The sequence below is a fragment of the Meles meles genome, chromosome 4 (assembly GCF_922984935.1).
Source record: "Meles meles chromosome 4, mMelMel3.1 paternal haplotype, whole genome shotgun sequence".
NCBI lineage: Eukaryota > Metazoa > Chordata > Mammalia > Carnivora > Mustelidae > Meles > Meles meles.
This window is the reverse complement of record NC_060069.1, coordinates 155979726-155999833: the sequence shown is the minus strand read 5'-3', so window position 1 is coordinate 155999833 and position 20108 is coordinate 155979726. Positions and strand designations below refer to the sequence as shown.

At 38.6% G+C, this 20108-nt stretch overlaps 1 protein-coding gene across 1 annotated transcript in view; it reads right to left on the bottom strand.

Moving 5' to 3' along the window:
- Positions 1-10416: 10416 nt before the first annotated feature.
- The window catches only part of MORC3 (MORC family CW-type zinc finger 3), a 43726-nt gene continuing 34034 nt past the window's right edge, over positions 10417-20108 (bottom strand). Inside the window, exons 15-17 of the mRNA XM_046001935.1 lie at positions 16285-17173; positions 14786-14943; positions 10417-11927 (exon numbers count right to left, since the gene is read on the bottom strand). Of these exons, the coding sequence (XP_045857891.1) occupies positions 11774-11927; positions 14786-14943; positions 16285-17173 (1201 nt within the window). The 3' untranslated portion in view covers positions 10417-11773. The remainder of the gene's footprint in view (positions 11928-14785; positions 14944-16284; positions 17174-20108) is intronic.

The window sequence follows — 20108 nt, the reverse complement described above, 5'->3', positions numbered from 1 at the left end:
CCCCGCCTCCTGATGGGCGGGGCTGCCCGCGACGCCCCGCCTCATTGTGGGTGGAACCCTGTTCGTCCCGCCTTTGTGTGGGCGGGATTTGCGTGGCGCTCCGCCCCTCCTCCGGCCGCAGGGAGTGGTCCAGAGGTGCTGAGTCCTGGAAATCCCCGGCTTTTCCCGCAGGTTCACTAATTACATGCGCGACCGACGCCTCGGTGGAAGCATAGATGAGTTCATCGTCTCGTTCAATTATTTCCTCCCTTCTTAACTCTTGTAGCAAACATTGCCTGAGCGTCTCCTAGATGCTGGACCCTATGCTGACGCTGGACAAGCGGTGGAGAGAGAAACTCCCACTGACTGGCCCTCAGGGAATTGACCGTCCAGTAAGAGCAAAAGAGGGATCCAGTAGGACAGGTGGGAGGCTGTAACTCCGAGGGCCACCCGAAACCACCCCGTCTGTCACTGGTCTTTTAAACAGCGAGTGTTTGAGAGCTGTAACCTGCATCAGGCCTCCTCTCGGTCTCTGGAGCTTCAAGCATCAGTAAAACAAAAACTCTTCTCCGGCCATCTAATTATTTTAAAAAGGACTGTGAAAAAGATGTGTAAGGAACAATGTGCTCTTACAGTTCTGAGGCCGTGGTTATTTTGGATTTGAAGGCTCAAAGGTAGTTTGAAGAGAAGAGGGCATTTAACATGGGCTTCAGAGCAAAAGAAATGAAATCTTCCATTTGCAACAACGTGGATGGAACTAGAGGGTATTATGCTGAGTGAAATAAGTCAGAGAAAGACAATTATATAATCTCTCTGATATGAGGAATTTGAGAGGCAGGGTGGGGGGGTTGGGGGTAGGGAAGGGAAAAAATGAAACAAGATGGGATCAGGAGGAGACAAACCATAAGAGACTCTCAATCTCACAAAACAAACTGAGGGTTGGGGGGGGTAGGGAGAGGGTGGTTGGGTTATGGACATTGGGGAGGGTATGTGCTATGGTGAGTGCTGTGAAGTGTGTAAACCTGACGATTCACAGACCTGTACCCCTGAGGCAAATAATACATTATATGTCAATAAAAATAATTTAAAAAATAAAATAATAAAATGGGCTTCAGGTGATAGAGTTTTGGATGAGCGGCTCTGGGAAATGGGAATTTAAGCTACTCAGAGTTAACCACAGGGGCACAAAGAGGGAACAGTGGGGCCCGTGATGGGAAAAGCTGGATGGGGCAAAAACCCAGAAGTATTTAGACATGAATGAGGTCATATGGACATGTGTGTCTCAAAGGCAGTTTTCTCATTCTGTATTAACTGGAATCTTGCATATGTTAGTCTGGGAGCTTGGCTGAGATGAGATGACAGATGGACACTCTAACAGCAGGATTCTGGGTCTTCAAGACCAAGGGACTTTGAAAAATGAGTGCTGCCCTGTGCAGCCTTGCAGAAGAGAGCCTGCCAGCCCCCTCCACGTGGCTCTCCCACTCCACACCTTTCTCCTCTTCTTTCTCCCTCCCTTTCTCCCTCTCCCTCTGCACCCCTCCCAGGATATCATTGCACTTGAACCTAACCAGGTTTCTTCCTTTTGCAAATAAAAATTTAGAATTTTGATTGTTGTTGTTTTAACATATATATTGGCTTTTAGAACGTTTTGGAGAGTACAAAGCTATGGGGTCATTCTATACCTGGATTGCTTACATTATACTCCAATAAGCAGATGCGGTCATAAACACTTGTTAAAAACAGAAGCAGTAAGTCTGTGCCTCAGTTATGGTCTCTAGATAGCATTTCCCCTGCAAAGAACCACAGCTCTGTGGAGGAATGGCTGTTTCCAGGTCTAGACAGGAAATGTATTAGACCAGCCTGAAATACTTTATTATACCAGAAAGCAAGAAAATTATCAAAGACTATAAGGATTATAGAATAAGGACATAGGAGCCAATTTGAAGACCTGTAGCCAGTAAGACAATTTAACCTTGAAAAATTGCCACAGTGGATTTAAACACACTAGATGTTAAAATTTATTCATGCATAATGATATTAACAGCAACAAAAAGCCTCATTGGTTACCTTTGGGAAACAAGGCATGAGCCAAACATTTATCCTGCTGGTTCTATATGAACTAAGTGCCTTGGGATAACTAAATAGGTTTCTTTTTTAGATGTCCCACAATTCAGAAGGAATGATAAACTATAATTACCACCATTTCACAACTCCTAATAAAATAATAGATCCAGGAGCAATTATTAATGGATGCTAAAATCATTCAGTGAAGACTGATAGGGAACTTCATAAAGGATCATTCAAGACGACAACACCTGAACTGAAATAATTAATCTTACTCTAACAAAAAGGGATGAATATCTAAAATGTACCTCTTCGTGTGATGCAACACAAAGCACACAGTACCACCTAAGAAGGATTCTCCTGAACAAAGCAAAGTAAAACAAAAGAACTTGAATCTGATTAACTCTGTACATCTACCAGCTTATAGGAATACAAGAAAGATTTTCCTAAAAATTCAATGGTATCAAAAACAAGGAAAATTCTCAAAGAAAACTGTTCTGATTTCTCCAACAACTAAAAAGTAATAAAACAGAGGAAGAAGAACCTACAGATTTAAAGAAACCTCAGAGGGACTCCTGGGTGGCTCAGTGGGTTAAGCCTCTGTCTCCAGCTCAGGTCTTATCTCAGGGTCCTGGGATCGAGTCCCACATCAGGCTCTCTGCTCGGCGGGGAGCCTGCTTCTCCCCCTCGCTCCCTCTGCCTACCTCTTGCCTACTTGTGATCTCTCTCTCTCTCTGTCAAATAAGTAAAATCTTAAAAAATAAAAAAATAAAGAAATCTCAGAGATATATCAAAAGCAACTTGTGGATTGTTTGGATTCCCACTTGAACAAACCACTTGGAAAAATAACTATGAAATGACCAAAGACATTTGAATGCAGACTAGATTTTTTTTTTTTAAAGATTTTATTTATTTATTTGACAGAGAGAGATCACAAGTAGACAGAGAGGCAGGCAGAGAGAGAGAGAGAGAGGGAAGCAGGCTCGCTGCTGAGCAGAGAGCCCGATGTGGGACTCGATCCCAGGACCCTGAGATCATGACCTGAGCCGAAGGCAGCGGCTTAACCCACTGAGCCACCCAGGCGCCCCCAGACTAGATTTGATATTAAAATTATTAAGGGGTGCCTGGGTGGCTCAGTTGGTTAAGTGTCTGCTCATGATCCCAGAGTCATAGAATCAGGCCCCACATCAGACTCCCTGCCCTCCCCTCCCTCTCCTGAGGCTCCCCTGCTTGTGCTCTCTCACCCTGTCAAATAAATAAAATTTTTAAAATATATTAAAATTTAAGGCATAATAATAGTGCTACTTTGTGGTTTAAAATTCTCATATTTAAAATTTAAAATTTCATATTTTAAAGATAATACTGAATTATTTATAGATGATACGTTAAGAATTTGTTTTAAATTTGGGTCAATAAAGAACAGAAAAACAATAGAGAAAATCAAAATTAAAAGTCGGTCCTTTACAGGGGCGCCTGGGTGGCTCAGTGGGTTAAGCCTCTGCCTTCGGCTCAGGTCATGATCCCAGGGTTCTGGGATTGAGCCCCGCATTGGGCTCTCTGCTCTGCGGGGAGCCTACTTCCCCCTCTCTCTCTGCCTGCCTGTCTACTTGTGATCTCTGTCTGTCAAATAAATAAAATCTTAAAAAAAAAAAAAAGTCGGTCCTTTACAAAGATCAACAAAACTGGGGCACCTGGGTGGCTCAGTGGTTTAAACATCCAACTATTGATTTCGGCTCAGGTAATGATCTGAAAGTCATGAGATGGAGCCCCGTCTTGGGCTTCATGCTCAGTGGGGAGTCTGCTTGAGAATCTCGCTCTCCCTCTGCTCCCTCCCTGCTCACATATGTGCACACACACACGCGTTCTCTCACGCTCACTCTCAAATAAACAAGCCTTAAAACCAAATCAACAAAAGTGACAAACCTTTAGCTAGACTGACAAGAAAATAAAGAATGCTCAAATTACTAAACATCAGAAAAGGGACATTATTACTGATTTATGAAAATAAAAAGGATTAGTTTGTGGAACAAAAACAGAATACTATGAACAACTGTCTTCCAGCAAACTGGCTAACCTATATGAATGGTCAAATTCCTAGAAACACACAGTTTGCCAAAACTTAATCATGAAGAAGTAGAAAATCTGAATACCAAAAACTAATAAGAAAACTGAATCAGTAATCAAAAACCTCCCAACAAAGAAAAGCCCTGGACAGATGGGTTCACTAGTGAATTCTACCAGAGATTTACAGAAAAATTACCATTAATCCTTCTCAAACTTTCCCAAAAAATTAATGAGGAGGAAACACCTACTAATTCATCCTATAAGGCCATCAATACCCTGATATCAAAGCCAAACACTACAAGAAAAGAAAAAGAGACCAAGACGAATATTGATGCAAAACAAACAATCTCAACAAAATGCTATCAACAACAAATTCAGCAACATATTGAAAGGATTATACATCATGATCAATGGGATTTATTCCTGGAATGCTGGAATGGCTCCACATGCAAAAACCAATGTAATCCACATTAGAGAATGAAAAAGAACAAAACCACATGATCATATCACTTGCTGCAGAAAATGCATTTGACAAAATTCAAATACTTTCATGATTAAAAATAATAAACAGCAATAAACTAGGGAATAGAAGGAAACTTCCTCAATATGAGACATGTAATATATGAAAAGTCATAGCTAATGCCAATCTCAGTGGTGATGGAAATAAAGCTTTCCCTGAGATCAGGAATAAGACAAGAATGTTCAATTTTACCACTTCTAGTTGACATGGTATTAACAGTTTCAGCCAGAGCAACTAAGCAAGAAAAAGAAATAAAAGCTAAGTTGGAAAGGCAGAAGTCAAATTACTTTTGTGCAGATAACATGATCTTATATGTAGAAAACCCTGGCGTACACACACACACACACACACACACACACACCTGTCTGGATTAACAAATGAAATTAGCAAAGTTGTGGGATAAAAAAAATCACATAAAAATCAGGTGTTTTCTAAACAGTAACAATGACCATTCAGAAAGAGGAAATTGAGAAAACAATTCCATTTATAAAAGCATCAGAAGGAATAAAATGTTTAGAAATAAACTTAATCAAGGAAATGAGAGATTTGTATAATAAAAACAGCAAAACATTGCTGAGGGGCACCTGGGTGTCTCAGTCGGTTAAGCATCTGCCTTTGACTCAGGTCATGATCCTGGGACCAAACCCTGCATTTGGCTCTCTGATCAGCTGGGAGTCCTCTTCTCGCTCTCCCTCTGCCTTCTACTCTGCCTGGTTGTGCTCTGTCAAATAATAAAATCTTTTTTAAAAATTGCTGAATTAAAGAAGACATAAATAAATGGAAAGACATCCCATGTTCATGGACTGGAAGATTTAATATTGTTAAAATGTCAGTGGTATCCCAAATAATCTATAGATTCAGTACAATCCCTATCAGAATCCCAATGGCATGTTTTGTAGAAATACAAAAACCTGTCCTAAAATTCATATGAAATTTTAAGGGACCCTTAATGTCCAAAACAATCTTCAAGAAGGACAAAGTTGGAGGACTCACACTTCATGATAAAACTTACCAGAAAGATACAGTAATCACAATGGTGTGGTACTGGTCTAAGAACATACAGACCAATGGGATACAGAGCCCAGAAATAAACTCTCATTTTTGTGGTCAATTTTTGAGAAGGATGAGATTACTTTTCAATGGGGAAAAGAGTTTTTTTCGAAAGATGTTGCTGGGAAAACTGGATATCCATGTACACAAAAATGAAGTTGAAATCTTACACCATATGCAAAAATTAATTCAAAATGGGTTAGGACCTAAATATAAAAGCTAAAACTATGAAATTCTCAGATGAAAACGGAAAAAATCTTTAAGACATTGGATTGGTCAAGGATTTCTCTTGGATCTGATACCAAAAGCACAGGTAACAAAATAATTAAGTTCAAATTCACCAAAATTAAAACTCAAGCGTGGAAAGACAAGCCACAGAATGGAAGAAAATATTTGCAAGTCATCTATCTCATAAGGGACTAATATCCAGAATATATTTTTTACAAAATCATATCCTGCAAATCAACAGCAAAAAATAAACAAGCAAGCCAAAAATGGGCAAAGAACCTGCAGTCATTTCTACAAATATATACAAATGGCCAGTAGACACACAAAAAGAAGTGTAACGTCACTAGCCATTAGAGATATGCAAATCAAAACCATAATGGTAACCCTTCACATTCATTACATGGCTAATGTTAAAAACAGAAACAAACAGCAAGCCCAGAAAAATCAGTGTTGGAGAGGATGTGAAAAAACTGGAACACTTTCTGCATTGCTGGTGGGCATGTAAAATGGTGGAAAATAGTTTGTGGAAATATAGTTTGTGGAAAATAGTTTGGCTATTCTTCAAACACTTATATAAAGAGTTATCACATAATTCAGTGATTCCACTCCTAGGTATGTTAACTAAAGAATTAAAAACAAAGACTCAGATACTTAAGCAACAATGTTCATAGCAGCATTATCCTTAATAGTAAGTAGGTGAAGCCACCCCAAATATTCATGGACAAAAAATTGAGTATCAAAATGTGGTACACACATACAATGAAATATTCAGCCTTAAGAATGAAATTGATACATGCAACATGGATGAACCTTAAAAATGTTATGGAAAGTGAAATAAGCTGGACACAAAAAGACAAATATCCTTGATTCCACTGATATGAAATACCGAGAATAAGCAAATTCATGCACCGAAAACAGAGGTTACCAAGGTCAGGGAGGAATGGAGAGTTATTGTTTCCTGGATGCAGTTTGTTTAGGATGAGAAAGTTCTGGAAATGGATAATGGCGATGGTGCACAACAATGTGAATGTACTTAATGCAACTCATCCTTAACAGACAGTTAAATAGGAAATTGTCTTTTTCTGCAATTAAAAAAAAAACTTAATGAGTTAATATTTGTAACACACATGAGTAATATCATGGAAGGGGTTTAAGTAAATGGGGGTATAGGTGAAACAAGACTGACCATGAGTTGAAAATGTTGAAGCAGGGTTATGGCTATATGGGAGCTCACCAAAATAGTTTTTCTTTTATTTTTTTAAAAGATTTGAGAGAGAGAGCATGAGCAGGGTGAGGGACTGGGAGAAGCAGAGTCCCGCTGAGCAGGGAGCCTGACATGGGGCTTGTTCCCAGGCCCCTGAGATCATGACCTGAGCCAAAGGCAGAGTCTTAACCGACTGAGCCACCCAGGCACCTGAGTTTCTCCATTTCTGTATACATTTGGAAATTCCCATAACAGAGTTTAAAATATGAGACTGAAAAAAATCAGTTTAATAACACAGTAAACTAGTGAGTAGTGGGAAACTACTGGTTAAGAGTGATTCTAGTGAACAGTATATAATACTAGGATTACATATTTTATAGAACATAATTATTTAACTATTATTACTACTACTATATGATATATAAGCTATCGTGCTAGACCCCTGTATTTCCCTACCAGGAAAAGAGGTAACAGGTGTCTTCACATGACTGTGTCACTTCTCTTGCTGTTGGCTGCTCAGTCAGTTCACAGCCCTGGAACTCTGGGTCCCACTGCAAGTCTACAAGCACCTCTCCCCCAGAACGATCTGCCACACAGCGAATTGGCAACAATGCTCTGCAGCAGCTCACTGCCTCCGTGAGCTCCACGTTACACACACAAACTGCTTTAAGTCGGCCTTGGTTTAGATCACAGTACTGACTTTCAAAACACTGGCCACAACTGTTAACAGCATTTACCAGGAAACCTATGGGAGGTTAGGAAGGCTGTTGACTCACAGACTTTGTGAATATAAAACATTACATTTTGTTAGGAAGATTACAGCCAAATTCTGGATAGCTGCTTAGCAAAGATATTCATAACCTAAATATTAGTCAGGTTGGGGTAAAAGTATTTTGAGTCAAATTTAAACCTGTTCTATGTATTATCACCAGGAATACTGACTCCTGATCGCTTTGCACGAAATTAACAAGGAAGCCTGGGGATAAACTTGTACATGTGTGAAATAGGAAACTGCATTTACTCACAACTCATTATTAGAATGTGTACAAAACTTACTGGAGTTGCGACTCACACTTCGGTTTTAGAAGAGCTAATCCATTCTCTGGGACTGCACTCATGTTAATAACCACCTGTGTCTGAATGGCTTGATTTACCAAGACTCTCCTCAGGTCTTGACTTCCTCCCTATAGGCCAGGAGATGGAAATTAACTCTGTGATCACAAAACTTAATTCTAAGTATCATATATATAGATATACTAGCATTCCTTTTCTGAACTGTGGTCAGTGTCCAATCCGAAAGACAAATGTATGAAAATACATGAACCCAGTGGGTCTCTCACTCCTCTCTAGTATTTATGAGACAGTGTACACATTAAGATTTAACCATTGTGAATTTTCTGAAAGCTAGTTGTGTGGGTGGTGTTTTGGCTACATTAGCACAGGCTTTTAGTTTCTTTAAAGCAGTTAAAACAAAGAACCCAACAGAAAAGAATAGGCAAACAATATGATACAGTACACGGAAAAGAGAAATTACAATGGTCAATAAAACATGAAAGCATGTTCAACCGAGACAACGAATGCAGGCTGTCATTTTTTTCGTATGTCAGATTAGTAAATTTGATGGAGAGAGAGAGGAAAAAAACACTCATACATTTATTTTTCATAGGAGTTTAAATTCATTTTTGCATGGTAACATTTATTAGAAGTTACATAGCATACACTCTTTGAACTAGCAATATTCACTGCAAAGAATTTACACTCTGGGTATACTTGTAAAAGTGTGTGTGGTGTGTATTAATTTTCATGGTAGCGTATTTTGTTATGTCAAAACATGAGAAATAACGGAGTGTTAGGAGTATATGCAGATCATAGAATGTTACCAAACCTGTTCAAAAAAGGAACATGGAAATGTCAAGATAACCAATTAAATGGTGTACCATCTTTGTGAAAACTTGAGATACAAATATATAATCAAATATAAAGATATAAAATTGAATATAAACTGAATGCATGTATATGAATGTGTATACGTATGCAGCTAATATTTTCTGGAAGGACCTATGAAAAGCAATAGTGGCTAACCTTACGGAAGCGTTGGGTAACTCTTTTCACCTTATACCATTCTGTCCCATTTACACTTCTAACGTGGACACCAACTATGTTTCCTTTTTCCTCTCCTTGCTCACCTCAGTGAGAAATCGGCTGTGCAGAGAAATTGGCTGTGCAAATCCTGAGTTTGTCTCAGGAACCGAGTTCAACAGTTGTGAACACTCATCCCAGGAAGGTAAAGATCAATGGTTCTCAGCTCTGATGGCTCACTGGGAGGCTTTAAAAAATATACTAGTATCTGGGCCCAACCGCAGACTCTTGACTTAATTAGTATGGGATGCATCCTTGCATGGGAGTCCTAAAAACTCCCCAGGTGATTCTAATAGGCAGCCAGGGGTGAAAACCACCAGATTATCACTTTAATTATCCTTCAACGACAAATAATGAACTAATGGGCTGTTGATCACAAGAATTAAGTGTCTGAGATCATGGGCAGAATCCCCAGCAATACCTGCCTACATTAGGAATCTGAGGCCCCCCCCAAAAGACACAATAATATGCCACACACCACTCCTGTGTCCTGTTTGCTGGGATTGTAGACGACACTGGTTTACTTCCTCATACTGACTTTAAACACCACTGTCCTCCCACTAGTCTTTTACAAATTTAACTTAACAACAAAAGATATATATTGCTACCTAAATATGATATATACATGAAAGCTCATGTTGTTGTTCTGTTAAATTCTGTTACTATATTTTCAAAGAATTACATCTTGGCAATATTATCTTAAAGGGTGAAAAATATGTAAGTACATCCAAAGAATCAATTTAGCAAGCAAACTTACTAGTCCTATGACTTTCCCATTAAAAGCAAGATAATAGCCATATAAAATATAGATTTTTGTGAGAATATAGCTGACCCAAAGAAGGGAAAAATAGGAAATTCCAGAAAGAACTGCTACATAAATATTCACAAACTTAGACATGCTCTACATTGCTGCTATCATTTAAGCAAGGTTTCTTTAGGCTAAATGATTTACAGAGTTGCTTCTTGAATGTAAAATACATGTACACACGCACGCACTCTCTCAAGAGGAGCTCAGTTTTTAGAGTGTTAATGGAAACACTCTTGGTCTCCTAAATAGAACTTGTAATTAATATAGATTTTAAAATGAGCTCAACTTGAGGGTCTTCAATGGGCAGTTTTAGTTTCCAAAATATAATCTGAATATAGAATTCTTTAAAAGTAGTATCTGAAGAGTTAGCCATCATATATATTTTTATTTTATTACAAGATATTTTAAAATTTGAGCAATACAATCAGGACAGAAAACCAGCTTCATACCAAAAATACACTTTCAATTATTTTATCAAGCAAATAAAAACAACCTTCATTTATTTGCCTTTTCTAGAAGTTAATGTACAGTAAAAATTTGATATTGTATATGAAAGACATGTAATTAAGCATACATATAAAAGAAACATGTATTGAATGTTCAGAAACAAAAGTAAAAATAAATAAGCAATGATAAAACTTTGAAAAAAAAATAATGCACATTTCAGTTGTGGAAAATACGATTCTTAGTTATATATACATAGTTATACTTAATAGAAAGCCATCTCTTTAAAATTGCACAAACAAGGGACCAATAAAGCATAATTTTTATGGCATGTAATACTATAATCCTAGGGCAGTTTGCTGCTTACCTCCAGGACATAAAACACTTAGCTCTGTAATATAATGAAAGGTATGCTGTACTGTTTGAGAAAGACTGTCTTCCTCAACTCACATTAACCTGTAGTAATCCTACAAAAGGCTGTACAGGAAATTTCACAAAAAGAAATATTAAACAATTACTGTGCCCACTCCATGCTGAATAAGTAGCCAAAAATGGGCTTCAAAGTAAATGTGGTGGGACATTTAATATTTTTGATGCTTTTTTAATATTAAAGATTGTTTCTTTGTTCTATAAAAACACTGCATTTAACCATGATTGGCAATCTCAGCACAAGGAAAATCCTGAGGAAATGGATGGACAGTTTCTGCTTACCTTATTTCCATGAATAAAATATTTCAGGAGATAAGAATTTATAAAAAAGAAACATTAATGTTCAATTCACTTATACCTTATCAGGAGCGTAAATTCCATTTTTTAAAAAATCCTGTTTAAACTTTTCTGTAGGAAAATCAAAAGTAACATTTCCATTTGTATTATGGCACGGCCCTCACTTCAGAGAAAAATACACTTTGGGAACCAGAAAAAATTGCACAAAGGTTAGGGGCAACCTGAAAAGCTCTCGGTGGAAAACACTTAAGTCTTCTACGGTAATAAAAAAATATGTGCAGACTTAATTACAAGTATTTACACTTCAAAACAGAATCATGAGTGAGCTGTTCAGCCGTTCTGTAAGAATGATTCTCAGGCATTTCAAAAGGTGTGATAAGTGTGCCCACAGTACTTGTGAGCACACCTGACTGCATAGAATACAGTAAAGATCATGGTTCTTCAGTCTGTCACCTGTCATATCTATAAAACAAAAGTGTTTCCATTCTGAAAGCTATACAACCACAGGACTGAGCAAATATATTTATTGTCTCACATCAAATAGACTTTAAGTGCTACTGATTTCACTCATTTGTTCGACAACTTGTCCTAAAATTTCATCAACCACATCAACGTCATAATTCACTTGCTGAAGATCGAGATCAGGTACAATCATGGCCAACAGCTGTCCTACGTTAACTCGAAGAGATCGAAGTTTGAGGCTGCAAATACAAATATTACGTCTATTAGATGAACATTATAACACAGTTTAACAATTCAGGTGGGGCCTAAATTTTAAGTGAAACATGAATTCACTTACTTTAATAATCCATTAATACCTTGCTAAGTAGATAAAACTAGTGGCTCTGTTTGGTTCTAACTAATACAATTTTAACTTGCTATTAGAGAAACCAGGGACTGGTAAAATACATATAATCATAAGGTGTTATTTGTAATACAAAGTACTGTCACCTGGAAAACAGCAGTGATATAGCAGTGAGAACACTGGTCTCAGAACAAGAATGCATCTCCCCATATTTCAGCTTTTGAGGAAAATAAAAACTGAATCGTTCTCTAAAACATGTTCTATGAGATAACCACCCTTGTGTGAAAGAGAAATGATTCTGTGATCAACTAAACTTACAAAATTTTGGGCTAATTAACATTACACAGTTTTTTAAAATCAAGACTTCTCTGAACCTTCTGGAACGCCTGGGTGGCCCAGTCGGTTAAGCGGGTGCCTTCAGCTCAGGTTATGATCCCAGGGTCCCAGCATCAGGTCCCATGGTGGGCTCCCTGCTCAGCAGAAAGCTTGCTTCTCCCTCTCCCTCTGCCTGTCGCTCTACCTACTTGTGCTCTTTTGATCAAATAAATAAAAACCTTTAAAAAAAAAAAAGTCTTCTCTGAACCTTTCATATGCTAAAGTTCACTGATGATCCATTTTACTAAGCATTTATAGGGAATGGTGCTTTACTGAAAACACTGGGAATCCCTGGATTAGATGTGATCATTATCATTCCTTCCAAATTTATATACATGTACTGAATATCAACATCCTAGACTTTTTTTTTTTTTCTTCAAGTGGGCTCCACAACTAGGCTAGTTGGGACCTAAACTCTCAACCCTGAGATCAAGACCAGAGCTGAGATCAAAAGTTGGATGTTCAACCAACTGAACCATCCAGGCACCCCCAACACTGTAAACTTTTTGAAGACCTACAATTATTCAGTAGCCTTTGCCTCAAAGATGGAATGAAACATGGAAACTGCATGTTAGTTGCTCTTATTCTGCCCCCTCCCAACTATAAGTAGCCCGCGTTTAGCTTAGATACTGATCTAAGGTGAAAATGTCTGAAGAAGCAAGATGCTCATCCCTAAGTTGACAATGCACAGTAACATGATACAGAAGATGTTCTGTGAGCCTGTTTGGTAAGACTGCATTGGCCCCTGGGTAAAGTTTTACATCATTCCCACTCTAGCCACTTTTTGTCCAAACTTCCTCACTCATCTTTGACCAGAGGCCCATGGTTCAAACATTTTTCTGCTTTGCTTTCCAGAAGTTGTTAGCCATCCTATATTCTTACCAAAAAACACCCCTTTTGTTGTAACCACAACCTGTTATCTATATGAAAAGTACACAAAAGACTAGTATGACCCAATGATCCTCTTACATATCCTTTCCTTTAATTCTTTTGATTGTCCCTGGCTAATTTCTCCTATCTACTGAACCTGCCACAGATTCTTATTTTTAATGTACAGAACAGCACTGTCCAAGAGAAATACTGTGAGCTCCATACGCAGTTTAAAATGTTCACAGAGCTAGAGTAAAAAGCAAAATGCAGCTATAAATTTAATTGCAGTTATATATTTAACCCAATGTAACTAAAATATTTTATCACAAAATCAAAATACATTATTAATGTGAGGTATTCTACACATTCTTTTTCTTCCTTAGGCTTCAAAATTATATATTTTTTTATATTTAAAGCACATCTCAATTCAGACTAGCTAGATTTCAAGGGTCACTAAGCCACATATTCCTGTACTATTTTGGAAAGCACAAGTTTTAAAGATTAGTTAAAGTAAATAAATAAATAAATAATCATCAGCTACCCAAAGGTCGGTGTGGCAAGAGCATTATCTTAAACATTATCTGTTTAAGTTTCTGATTTAATAAGCTGCAGTGTAGGCCAAGGATTTGCATTTCTACAAGCACCACAGATGCTTGTGGTTCCCATTTTGAGAAAAACCACTTGGGATTTTCTTCTGACCTTTGCCCTCTAGGCTTTTATGTACTGATCTACCCCATTTCCATGAAGAAATTTACTGAAATCCTTCAAAAACTTCACTTAAAAAACAGGGTAATAATAGAATTGATGTCAAGTGAGGATGGTAGGAGATTATTTCTCAACAATAGTGCCTTTTAGGTCGGAAGTCATACTGTATGAGCAGGAAGAGTTGTCCAGGTTTAGCCTTTGAGACTGCTTTCCGATGCTAAGTCATCAACACACCACGAGCACCATCATGGCCTCCCACCTGAACGTCTGCCTCCCCGACACTCCAAACTGAAGCAACACCTCAAGCCCATTTTATATCTTCCTGCGATAGGGAAATCATTTTCCTACTTTCACAGAAGAACTTCTTCCTAGTAATCAGCTGTACAATGGCAATTTCTAGTAATTTTCTGATTACCTAAAAGTTAACATTGGGGATGGCATGTAGTAAAATGAGGACAGAAAACCACAAAGAAATGGCAAGTACACATGTAAAAGAAATCCAGGTGAAAATGTAAGTTTCATGAAATAGTCCCTTATCTTCTAGTCATGACCAAATTCAACACTTTCTTTGATACCTAACTCAATTTCCACTTTTCCCAAACAGCATTCCAAACCGCTCTAACTGATCAAATGCTTGCTTCGTTCTTTCTAAATTCCTATTTCACTTAAGTTGAACCTAAACTGTTCATTCCTTGAAGAGAAGGATCGTGTTCTTTTGATAGAACAGTTAACTGTTTAAGGTGTGCTAGCAAGCATCACGCTAATCAGAAGGTAGCCCCAGGGTCGTGCCTCATGTAATATTACCTTTCCCCATCAGTGTAATTTACAGACTCCTCAATGTTACTTGAAGTTGAAACCTCTGCTCCTAACTGTTGATTTGTAGATTTTAATTGTTCAATTTCAGTTTTCAGTTCTTCACATTGTGAACGGATTTGTGATTTTTCCATTTCCAATAATTCAACCTGACAAAAAAAAATTTGTAACTGTAAAATTAAAATGAACTTGAAACTTAAAAATACTAATAAAGATAAAACTTAAAAACACCAATGCTAAAATTAAACTTAAAAATACTAATGCCAAAGTACAAATTTAAGCTAGGAAATGTAGCTAGATGAAAATCACCATCAAAAAAGGGCAAAAACCCCACCCACAACAGCTTTCTATAAACAATGCTTTATTTTAGTTTCATCTCCACCTCCTGTCACATTGAAAAAACACAAAATGTTAATTACCACTTGACTGAAAACAAATGGTACCTAAAAAATGGAAAACCAAGATAAAAATGCTTGAATTATGTCAACATCAATGTCTTTCATTTCTTGCACACTCACCAGCTGTAAGTTATAACTGAAAGCTCCTATCGATTTTTACATATTTTGTCATCTAACGCTAAGCCAATACACCAAGATGTTTGAATGAGCTTCCAGGAAGAAGGGGCAGTACAACAGCACCAGCCTTTCATTTCGAAATTCTTTAGCAGAAAAACCCTTCTTTCAAACACTACATTAATACGATACATAAAATATATGCTTCTAAAAGGAGCTCTCCAAATTTGAATGGGGGGTACATGCAGAGGCTACTTACTACCTGTCTCCTGACATCTACCATTTTTCTCCTCCTTCTTCAGAAGAACCCCTGAATAAAGACTGTACTTCCAAAGCACCCACCAGCCAGGTGACTAAGTTCTGACAGGTCAAATGTCAGCAATTTATAGGAACCGTACCCCTCCTCTTTCCTGCTGCTCGGAACACAGATATATGAGGACTGGACCCGGAGGCCACCTCTGATCATAATGGCACGCTGAGAAGCAAAGCAACAAAGTAGAAGCTTGTCTCAGATGCCTGTGGAACTGCCACGGTCCTATGATGTTTTCGGTCACCTGCCAACAGACCTAATCGTAACTAAATTGTAACTAAACTATAAGCTAAACTATAAAATAAGGACATCATCACCTATCTTGTATGGTTATTGCAAGGCCTATTAATAATGGATGTGATGTTCCCTGTATTTAGCAACTGACTGGCTCAATGGGAATGAGAACAGTATTTTGAGCAGGACAATCCTTCATTACACAGCAATTTCCAGTACGCTATAGGAAATGACCGTATCTGGTCATCACCCAGTAAGTTCTAGCAATGCCTCTCCTCAACACACATTTCCATGCGCCCCCAGGAGGACCACTTCCCAGCTGAGAAGCCGCCTGGCAACAGTCAGTACATGGAAATATTAAGTAATTTATTCCAATCTAGCAACTGGCTGTTTTTTGTGGTTGAGACTCCCATTCTGTGGAATGATACACTCACCTCACTTTTGTACTGGTCCCTCTCCACAGTGCACTTGTCCAACTGTCTAAACACGTCATCAAGCTGCACAACCATTTCATCCACTTCACTTCTGCTCTCACTACTGGCACACTGACTGCATTCGGCCTTCACGTGTTGCAAAGCACTACACTGTTTTTTCAGCCTTTCTATTTCCTCCAAAGCTTGCCGATACTGAGATACCACATGGTCCGGACTTTCAGATTTGCCATTAATACTTTCAAGCAAAAATACAGCATCAGTTTCGGTAGATTGATGGCAAGTTTCCTTCTTCACGTATTTGTCGTTCATTTCCAGTATCCTCTGTTGTAACACTTTGATTTGGTCAGTAAACACATTACACTGTCTTTTGTAATTTTCTTTTTCTTGGGTAACTAGAAGCAGCTCATTTCTCAGTTCATTTATCTGGCAACTAGCATCACCCACAGATTTATCAAAGGTTTCCTGGGTTTCTTGGGTCTTCCCTTCAGCCTCCACACAGGCTGGCAGCATAGCTGCATCATTTCGTGCATCTATCTCATCTTCGAGTGCTTCTTCCTTTTTAACAACTACACTCGGGGCTTCTGTCTGGGTGGCCGCAGTAGTTCCCTGATCACACCTGGATGATGAGATGCCCGATGAACCAGTCTGGGCACAAGGTTCCTTATCAGCCACAGGCTCAACCTGATGACCACTTTGCTCGATGTGACTCTGCTCTGATTTCACTTCAATGTCATGATCTACTGCAGGTTTGGGAGTACTGTTCTCTTCTAAGATGATGACGTCTTCATCATCATCATCTTTGTAAGCTGAATTTTCAAATGCTTGAGTACTCAGTCTCCGCGTCTTTGCATTCAAAATGGATGAGCGAGTAGAAAGTCTCCGTTTCAGGCTGGAAAAAATTTGATATACAAAATATAAGACCATAAAATATAGCAATGAACAAAATAGATGACCTTGAAATAATCTATCTTGAAATTGTAAGAAACGTCCACGCTCATTTTAAAAAAAATGATTACATAGTACTGCTCAATGATTTAATGAAGTAGAGAGGATTTTCTCCTGTACAGCTGAGGAAACTGTAAGACTGCTTAGCTCACCGTAAAGTAGCAGCTCTGCATACTGCCAAACACCCCTTCACTAGATGGCCTCTGGGCACCTCAAGGTACACACGGCCAAATGAGAATGACCCCCCCATTCCCAGCCCAGGTCTGCTCCTTGTGTTCCGGCGCCCAGTAAAGGACTCGGCCATTTCCATTTGCTCATCATCATTTTTATCAATGCTCGATGATCAGAGGTGAGCCAGACTAAATCAGCATGCCCTATCCTATCATTTTCCTGGCATTAAAAACTGCCTCATTTTCCTCATCGACTGGGTTTTCTATGAATTTACCACCAATTGATACCTTCCACCCTGCTCAGCGGGTTATCTGCACTGGTTTGTTGTTTGGGCCCTAGGTGATAGCCCTCCTATTTCTTCCATCTCAGTTCTTCTGTTTCTTGGCTTTACTCCCTCATATCAAAGGGGCATAATCTCCAATAAAATCTTGAGAAACAGTATACAGAATGTAAAAAATGTGAAAGGTTACATGATGAAAGATCTTTATTCACGTCTTAGTTTTATTGTTGGCTTGGTTTTTATATAGACTTCAAGGTTGAAAATTACTTTCTCAAAACTTTAAAGGCATCATTCCACTGTTATGTATCATTCAGTGTTCCTGCCATTCTGATTCCTGATCTTTTTGAAGATTAACTTGTGTTTTCCCTCCCTGAAAAAATTTTCCCTGGTGTACAAAAATTTCATGTTTCTTAGAATGGATCTTTTTCCACATATTTTTGGTGTGTATTTTAAGTCATACTATTCCCTCCCTTTTGTTTTCTCCAATTTCCCATTCTGAAACTCCCTTATTCAGATGTTGACCCTCCTGTACCTCGTCTTTTCCTTTTTCTACCCTCTACCTGCTTATCTTTTCTAAGAAATGTGTTTGTTTACCTACCCACCTCCCAGTAAATTCCACAGGGTTTCCTCTACTGCCTTTGTTTCAGTTTGTATACCTAGTGATCTCTATCTGTCTTTATGCTTCAGGGTGAGAACGACCAGAAGCAGTGAGGGCTGGCCATGTGGTGCTCAAACCATCAGCACCACCCAAGGCTTTCCCCCTGGGGGCCCAATGACGGAAAGTGGAGGGGGGGACTTTTCATCATTTAGTACTCACTTTCCCTTACACCTCCTCTTTCAAAACAGTGGCTCACCCAGATCTTCAGCATGTGAAATGTGAAACTGCTCCAGAAGGAAAACATCCTACATTCTGACAGAGGAGAAGCCACGTCACCAGATTTGGCAGGTTATGAAGAGGTCTAGAGAACTACTCTTCCTTAAACTCTCAAACAAGCCTCCTATTTTCTGCCTTAAGAAGTACCCAATGATTCTGAGTTCGGTGCACGCCCAGGGTTCCATGGAGTTAATCACTTAACTGGGAACCGCCCTGTTATTTTTCTTAGGAGGCTAATTCCTATTTGTTTTTCTCAAGACTTGGTTTAGGTACTACCTTTCCACAGTCTTTGGTTTTTTTTTTTTTAACTTATATATATATTATTTTTTAAAAACCTGTATTTTTCTCAAATTCAAATTTCAAAATCTTTAGGCTTTAAAAATTAATGAAAAATTTTTCTATTCTCTTATTCCACTTGGATGGAATAAATCACTTTAAAGAATTAATTCCAGAGGCACTTAGGTGGCTCAGCTAGTTAAGTGTAGGACTCTGGATTTCGGATCAGGTCATAATCTCAGGGTTGTGAGACTGAGCCCCCCCCCCCCACCCCCCCGGGCTCATGCTAGGTGTGGAGCCTATTTCACATTTTCTCTCTTTCCCCCTCTCACTCTATAACCCCTCCTTAAAAAAAAAGAAGAAATTCCCTTATCTTTTATCTGTAAATTTTACAGGTTTTACTTTTTCTTACTTACTTTGGAACCATCTTTAAGAAGAAAAGCCAAGAAAATTAAGGAGACTATTAAAATAAAAAATTCACACAGTTCTTAGTTAAGTAGCAATCCAGCCCCAAAACATGCCCCTAAAATGTAAGCTACAAACAGCAAACTATTTTAGAACATGCCTTCCTGAGAGAGAGAGAATATATATATATATATATATATATATATATATATATGCATAAAAGCAGTTATTTCTAATCCTTTTGGAAGTCAAAAATCCCTTTGAGAATTTAATGAAGCCTACAAAACCTCTCAGAAAATCTCATCCCACTATCTCAGGAAAGGTTTCAATGTTTGTCTTTCAACAAAAAAGACCAAGTGTAGTCAGTCTGATCCCCTAGTTCACTAGCATCATGCTTCCTTCTTCTTCTTTTTTTTTACTTCTTTATTTGTCAGAGAGAGAGAGAGAGGGAGAACACAAGCAGGCAGAGCAGCAGGCAGAGGCAGAGAGAGAAGCAGACTCCCTGCTGAGCAAGGAGCTCGATGTGGGACTCCATCCCAGGACCCTGGGATCATGACCTGAGCCGAAGGCAGCAGCTTAACCAACTGAGCCACCCAGGCATCCCATCATGCTTTCTTCTTCACCTGTATTCATTCTATTCCCTCTGAATGAGCCACCTGCACAGAGCATTGCTTTCAGAGTTTCAGGAACCAAACCAAGTACTACCTCATCCCAAACCCTCCCTGACCATTCCAGTCAAAAGACCTAACTGTTCAATTTACATATCACTCATACCTTTCTTGCTCCCTTCCTTCTCCATCCACTCATCCAAAATACACAGCCTACAATGAGCTAAGAACTCATGGGTCGCACCTGACATTACAGTGTTGTATT